Genomic DNA, 7,575 nt, shown 5'->3' on the forward strand with positions numbered 1-7,575 from the left:
TGCAGAGCTTTTCTCCCTCTCCTTGGTACTTCCTTCCACCTTACGCCACACTCAACCAGTAATAAATTTCATCTATAACTAGTTAACAACCACCGGACACGCATTGTATCATAATATCATAAAAACTTCTCATGCATGTCGGCTGATTAATTTTGTTAGAATATTGACTATTTAAATCATTCGAAAAAATATTATTTTTTATATCAAATATCATTATTTATTGTAAATATAGATATGATTGACACATCTCACGAATAAATATCCGTAAAACTATCTAACAAGAGACATAATCAACAATATAATTTATTATCGATGCACGTGTATAATATAATAGTATCCTTGCCTATGATATAATACTACTTCATCCGTCGTATTCATTTAAGCGAATATGTATTTTCACACAAATTTTAAAAAGCGTTTGAAAGGTAAATTTTATAAAGTAGTTTATCATTTTATTCTTATTTAATAAAAATTTGACAATTAAATTTTTTTTTTTGCAAATAACTGATTTTGAAAAAGAAAGTAATACTAAATGAATGGGATGAATGGAGTTGCATTTTGCCATGCGATACATGCATACACAAAAAAATATATAAAAGTTTTAAAATCAATAAAAATAAAATATTATATAATTTTGTTTTATTTTTTTGTGATGATACAGTGTTGATAAATTTATTATAATAAATTATTATTTTTTAATAATGAATGTTAAATGAAATAAGGAAAAATTTGGTAATGAGTAAAATGACGGATCATGACATCAAAGTTTTTTTGAATATGGGTCTCAAGTTTAATAGTATAATATAGATATTAGTTATACATAAGATATATTTTTATGTTTTAAATAATTGATCAAATTTTTTTAAAAAAAAAATAATGATTGAGATTTATTTAATTTATAAAGATGGATTTAATTGAGGAAAAATAGTGAANATATATAAATATATGTATATATTTATAAATAGGTATTTGAAAACAAAATAATTCGATATTATGTTATCATAATTGAAAAAATCAAACATCTATTCTATTGTTATATAGATGAGTTTAAATTTTAGCTCATGAAAACTATTCATTTTCAAATATGAATTTAAACTTTATATATTCAAAAAATTAAATTCACATTGAATTTAATTTTTTTTGAATCAATTAAAATTTGAATTCATATATGAAAATGAATTATTTCACGAGCTCGACTTTAAACTCATCTTTATAACAAAATATGTTTGATTTTTTTTTTATTTTATGTTAACATACTATCGAATTCTTTTATTTTCAAATACACATTTATAAATAAATACATGTATTTATATATTATGAAATATATAAAGGATTATATTATATTTTGTCCTAAGTTTTGGTAATTCACAAAATAATAGCATCGAGCTGTTAGAAACCAGCCGTTATATCGTTATGTATTTCAGGTTTCCAATCGCTGATGCAAGTTTAACCGCTCCAATTCTTTTATTCATCACCAGTATAATCTTATCGCCCTATATCGGTCAGAAGTGTGCCAATCAATAAAGATACGTTGCCTCCAACCACTTAGAGATTAGCAATTTTAGCATGAAATAAAAGTACATTAAGCTTAAGTTACCTAGAGTAACTAACTTTGGTGTCATGGTCTGTTTTTTATGAACAAAAAATACATTTTTTTTCAAATTACAAAACATTCTATTTTTTTTTAATAAAAATGTCTTCGAACACATTTTAATAAATTGACATTTTATCTATCTATCATATGCTAATAAAAAAAATTATCAATATATATTCGACCTTTTAAATTAAATAATCATATATTTCATAACAAACAAAAATTATTTTTTTATATAAAAATATTTTAAAATTTTAATTTAATCTCTCGAATTCATAAAAAAAATTTATTGAACACCAAAAATTTTAATAAATATGTACACATCGCGTGAAAAAAGACATTAATATTATTTATGTATGTATACATTAAATTATTATATATAAATGCTTAAATGAAACTATTCTTATAGAAACTAATTTTAATAGATCTAATATTACAACCCGTAGATCTATAAAATGGGAAGAAATAGGATTTCCAGAAAACTGGATAATTGAACAAGCTGTTCTTAGAAATCCTATAATAAATAGGGATTTACAGCAAGTTATTCAAAATAATGAAGGATCTGTTCAAATACAGTTTAATAATGAACAAAGAAGATTATTACCCTCTTCTGTTTATGCTAGATCAAGATCTAGTCATTCTTTTATTTCACCTCTAGATTATATGGTGGATATTCCACAAACTTCTAGATCTTCAACTTCTCAAATACGAGAAGAAGTAGAATCTTCAGCAGAAGATTTAATTATTAATCAAAATAATATTGTACATCAATGTAACTTTCAAAAAGTTAAAGAAACTGACNCCTATTAGCTGTTGATCAATTAAATTTAGAACAAAAAAATGCTTACAATCAAATCTTACATCATGTGCATAATAGTCTACCAACTGCTTTCTTCATTGACGGCCCTGGAGGTACTGGAAAAACTTTCCTATATAAAGCTCTTCTTGCTACAATTCGCTCCGCTGGTGACATAGCAATTGCTACAGCAACTTCAGGGGTTGCAGCATCTTTGCTTCCAGGAGGTCGAACTTCTCATTCAAGATTTAAAATTCCTTTAGAGGACAACAATATCAAATCCTGTAGTATTAGTAAACAAAGTTCATTAGCACATTTAATAAGACTAGCAAAACTCATTATTTGGGATGAGGCTACGATGGCTGGGCGTAGTATTATTGAAAAATTCAATGAAATGTTACAAGACATTATGGATTCGAAAATATTTTTTGGCAAAAACTTGTTGTATTTGGTGGTGATTTTCGTCAAACATTGCTCGTTATTCTAAAAACCACAAAGGATGATATTATAGATGCTTCCATTGTTATGTCACCATTATGGAATCAGCTAACTAAAATAAAACTCCAAATAAATATGCGTGCATTATTTGATTCTAACTTCTCATCTTGGTTGCTGAAAATTGGTAATGGGATTGAAGTTACTAACAAAGACAATGAAATCCAAATCTCATCTCACATAAACATCCCATTCACAGATGACATTACGTCTTTGAATACGTTAATAAACATGGTGTTTCCAAAAATTACTGATTCTAATTTAGATATCTCTTTATTTTAAACGCGCAATACTTACAACAAGAAATGACTTTGTTTACGAAATCAATGATGTTCTCATAAATAAATTTCCTGGCGAAGAAACTACCTACTATAACTGCGATGAGAACACAAGCAGTTGTGTAGTACCAAATCAGGAAGATTTATTCCACTGTTTAACTCCTCAAGGACTTCCTCCACACAAATTAACTGTTAAAATAAATTCACCAATCATGTTGTTACGAAATATTAACCCAACTGAAGGGCTTTGCAATGGTACACGTTTACTTTGCAAGGGTTTTAGTAAAAATGTTATCTATGCTGAAATTTCAGTAGGCACACATGCAGGCAAACCCGCCTTCATTCCTCGAATAACGTTAGAATCTCCGCATGATGATTTTTCATCTATTCCGTTTAAAAGAAAACAATTTCCAGTACGTTTATGTTACGCAATGACTATTAACAAAGCACAAGGTCAAACTTTAGATTTTGTTGGTATTTATCTAAAAGAACCGGTTTGTTCACATGGACAACTATATGTTGCATTATCAAGAGCTAAGAATATAGATCAAGTGAAGGTACTTATTAGACCACCAACACCATTAGTTCAGAGCGTTAAATGCACTAAAAATGTAGTATACCGTGAAGTTTTGGATGTTGCACATGCTTATTGACTCATGTTAGTTTTTACATATCTTATCTTTTTATTAACAAAAGCATTAAACACAAAAATTTATTAAACATCCATGTGTATGCTTTTAGTCTATTTAAATGACATTGTTAGCTCTACAAAAAAAAGTATGTTATAGTCTGCATAATTCAAAATTAGAAATTTTTTCAGACAAATTATGTATTCATGTATCTGAATTATTCATGAACATTAACTTCTCTTATTTTTTTACATTCAGGCCACTAGAAGAAAAATGTACAAATTTGGCAAATCTGAAGCCAGATATACGCAACTAGTTTGTTAGAGTATTTGTTTCTGAAAAAACCCCAATTCGTTTTTTAAAATGGGGAAGGCAACAAAAACTTGTTTTCATTGACAAAGAGGTAAACTACATTTTAATCCTTGGACAAAAAATTACATTAACCCTGTTTTTTAATGTTATCTATTTGTTTCTATAGAATGGAACCATGCAAGGAATTATATATGACCAGGACGTTGAGCAGCTGGACAAATTACTTCAATTATACAAAACCTACTACATCGGGAATGCTAAAGTTAAAGAAATAACCAGCAACGCACCAGTTTTTGCATCTGCGAAATATCAAATATTGCTTGGTAGGAGTACATACATAAGGCTTGCAAATGAAGAGGAACAGCTGCCTATTGACCATGCTTACCAATTAACGACATTTGCACAATGTCCTGAGTTGGCAGATGTGTCAAGTAAACAAATCAGCTAAGTTCTTCTTCCGATTTTCTTCTTCATCATTCAAATACATTATATATAAATTTATTCATGTGGTTCACCGTTCCAGACTTATTATGCAGCGTAATTCATGTTTTCTTTCCACAGTTCGTCGAGAGGACAAAAAGAAATTTACAAGAATTTGTAATCGTAAATGAAGAGTAAGTTACTTTGATCAGAAAAACTGAGTATTACTTGTTTCGTCAAAAATTGTTTTAAAAAAAAGAACATTTACTGCTCTATTTCATTTTTTACTGATTATTTAAAACAAAAAATATTTGTTTTCTCTACTTGATAGGCGTAGACCCTTAATTCTCACCTTATGGGAAGAGTTCCTCCAAACTGAAGCACTTTTTTTGACTCAAGATGTTCACACTCTTCCTGTGATTTTAGGGATGCGACTTTCTGTTAACACATTTTACGGTACAATCAAATCTGTTTGATTTCACTATGTAAAAAGGAATAATGCTTTTTCCAGAACTATACATATTGTACCATATATTTTGCACTTTTGTACCTAATAACATTTACTTTAGCTCATTTAAATATAATATCGTTGTAGGATTATCCATTGGAACAGTACCAAACAGCACAATCTTATTTGATCCTCCAATACAACAAGCTGAACTACTAAAACAATGGTAATTGCTAACCTCATTAATGACCATGTCATTTTGTACGTTTAGATTTATCTTCATTTAATTGTGATGTATTTGCTATATGAAATGCATTTTACACTTTAGTTTCCTTGCGATGTATTGTGGATACACTCACAAAATGGTTATGTTATCTTTGCATTATAATACAACAAGATATCAACAAAACATTGCATTATAGTACATCAATTTATAAGAAGCAAATCCTGAACAAAAAGGTCTGCTGAATGAACTGTTGTCTTGTTGGCTTTGCTTATGTTTCCTTCAAATTTCTGTTTTTGCCTTTTCCCTCATATTTCTTTCTTATATTTATGTTCCTCCATAATACTCAGAAATAAATAACTAACATAAAGCTATTTTTTATAGGTTGCAAAGCAATAAAAAATATATTGAAAGTGTTGTCTCCCAAAAATTGTATGATAAAGCCAACCAAGAAATAGACCAACCATTTGACTCCCAAATCCGCAAAATCAGTCAGATCCTAAGCCTGAATGAAGTTGTAAGTCTGTATTTATTTACCTATTGATTTATATAGCTTTGAGACCAGTAAGTAGTTCGAACATATCGACACTTTGGTTCTCAGGTAAAATCCTTTTGGATCAGAGCTAGGATAACAATAAAAAACTCAGAGAATTGTGTATACTTTCTGGCTTGTCCAGATTGCTCTAAAGCTTGTGGCGGTGCATACAAGTATGAGTTTACATGTTTTTACTGCAACCATAATTTCCCAAGTCCAAAACCCCTGTAAGTAACTAATACACTCTGAAGTCCTACACCCATTAAAAACATGCCATCTTACTTATGATATACGTACAGGTTACGATTCTAGGCAGAATTGTTTGATGGTACTGGGAATTTACATGTTTATGTGGAGCACAAGGAAGCAAGCATGTTGCTATGTATGTCAGGAGAAGATGTAAGGAGAAGATGTAATCGAGGCTGAAGAAAAGGTATATTTTTTAGACACTTAATTCTTGCCACTACAAAACTTCTCATACTTGCTCAACAACATTTATCTTATCGACCACAGGAAATGCCATTTTGCCCCAACACTTTTAATCAAAAGTTACGAGAGTCACAATTCCTTTTTCAACTAAGAACGTCGTGGAACAAAACAAGAGGGAAAAGTTTCGTTCGAAACACAGTCATCGCATGTCTACCGGCTTCAGAATCATCATCAACATCAGTATCAGCATCGCACAGCTATGAAGATAAAGTATCTACTTTCAAAGGTGAGGGGTTGTTACGGGAGAACGTAGCTTTATCTAAATCCCAAGAAAGCAGCTCTGCAATGCAAGAAGAACACTTCGAAACAGATCTTAAAACACAGCATGCCAGTATAATGGGTAAGAGAAAAATAGATTTCAAAGAGAAAGTGTTGAGTGAAAGCTTAAAACATGTTAAACAAGACTGAAACACTGGTATAGATGTTAAAGTCTAGCATGTATATTAGTACCTATGTTTTTTTTGGTGATCTCCAAAAAATTACTTTGTTTTTTTTTTGCCTACATTTGTAGTGCGGTGTTTTTTTAAAATCTCCGGGAAAAAGGTAATTTCTCCCCACCCAAATCGTTAAAAACATATACACAGATACATTTCCAAAATGATACAATCACCTATAAAATATCTGAACACCTACAAATTATTTGAATTACGTTAAATGATACCATGTTTTGCTGCATCATAGACAAAACTTTCCAACCTTATATATATAGCATCACTATTTTATTCTCAACGTCCAATCAAATATTATTGTATTATTTTTGTAAACCAAACAAAATAACAACTGCTGCAATATTTAGTCAATTAAAATAATTCAAAAAACAAAACATCTTTACAATTACAAAATAAACAGACCTTCGACACCACAACAAGCACATTTAACTTAGTCCCTAACACTTGTCAATAGTTAAACAGAGTTAATCTATTTTTAATGAGGTGGCCAAAAATAAGCACCCCATGTGTCATGGTTTATCTATGACTCACCCTAACTCATACAATTTATATAACTTCATTTGCCTTCTTTTACCTTACGTCTAAATATCCAAAAATCCCAATACTTTCGCCTCAAGTTTAAACCTACTTTTTTAAACCCAACTAATGGAAAACAGCCGGTATTGTGAATATATCGACTGCAGCCAATGTTACTACAATTTTCTATTTGAAAAAGAAGTCGAGGAAATAATGAAAAGGCTTTTCTCGAACCTAGTATGGGCCATCATCTTCCGAAGAGCACTTAATATGGATTCAAAGCTTTCTCTTTTGATAGACTATGCAGCTGATATCGAAACAGAGCTAAATCTCAACATTATCTGTCAACCTCAGTATGTACATTGAGCAAATAGTCAAACATTTATCTTAT

The 7,575-nt window shown here is 29.8% G+C and overlaps 1 protein-coding gene across 3 annotated transcripts; it reads left to right on the plus strand.

Annotated features, from left to right (window-relative positions):
* The first annotated feature begins 4,034 nt into the window (after positions 1–4,034).
* On the plus strand, positions 4,035–6,729 carry LOC140960843 (replication protein A 70 kDa DNA-binding subunit B-like). Of its 3 annotated transcripts, none has more exons than XM_073419141.1 (8): positions 4,035–4,195; positions 4,271–4,718; positions 4,856–4,980; positions 5,120–5,198; positions 5,580–5,712; positions 5,797–5,957; positions 6,043–6,163; positions 6,244–6,729. In XM_073419141.1, exons 2-7 carry the CDS (start codon positions 4,609–4,611, stop codon positions 6,131–6,133), a joined length of 699 nt encoding a protein of 232 aa, XP_073275242.1. In that variant the 5' UTR covers positions 4,035–4,195; positions 4,271–4,608; the 3' UTR covers positions 6,134–6,163; positions 6,244–6,729. The 3 variants fall into 3 exon arrangements, with proteins under 3 accessions (XP_073275242.1, XP_073275244.1, XP_073275243.1); XM_073419142.1 differs by having other exon boundaries at positions 4,037–4,195; positions 6,030–6,163; positions 6,244–6,726; XM_073419143.1 differs by lacking the exon at positions 4,856–4,980 and having other exon boundaries at positions 4,036–4,195; positions 6,244–6,728.
* Positions 6,730–7,575: the final 846 nt, after the last annotated feature.

This window comes from Primulina huaijiensis, chromosome 16, assembly GCF_012295235.1.
Source record: "Primulina huaijiensis isolate GDHJ02 chromosome 16, ASM1229523v2, whole genome shotgun sequence".
In the NCBI taxonomy this organism is placed as follows: Eukaryota; Viridiplantae; Streptophyta; class Magnoliopsida; order Lamiales; family Gesneriaceae; genus Primulina; species Primulina huaijiensis.

What these genes read in the sequence shown, in the direction of transcription:
- LOC140960843 (XM_073419141.1), top strand. Translation starts at nt 4,609, where the DNA reads ATGTGGTTCACCGTTCCAGACTTATTATGCAGCGTAATTCATGTTTTC. An exon ending in TTTGTAATCGTAAATGAAGA is followed by an intron (nt 4,719 to 4,855) that starts GTAAGTTACTTT and finishes TCTACTTGATAG; the next exon opens with GCGTAGACCCTTAATTCTCA. An exon ending in GCTGAACTACTAAAACAATG is followed by an intron (nt 5,199 to 5,579) that starts GTAATTGCTAAC and finishes TATTTTTTATAG; the next exon opens with GTTGCAAAGCAATAAAAAAT.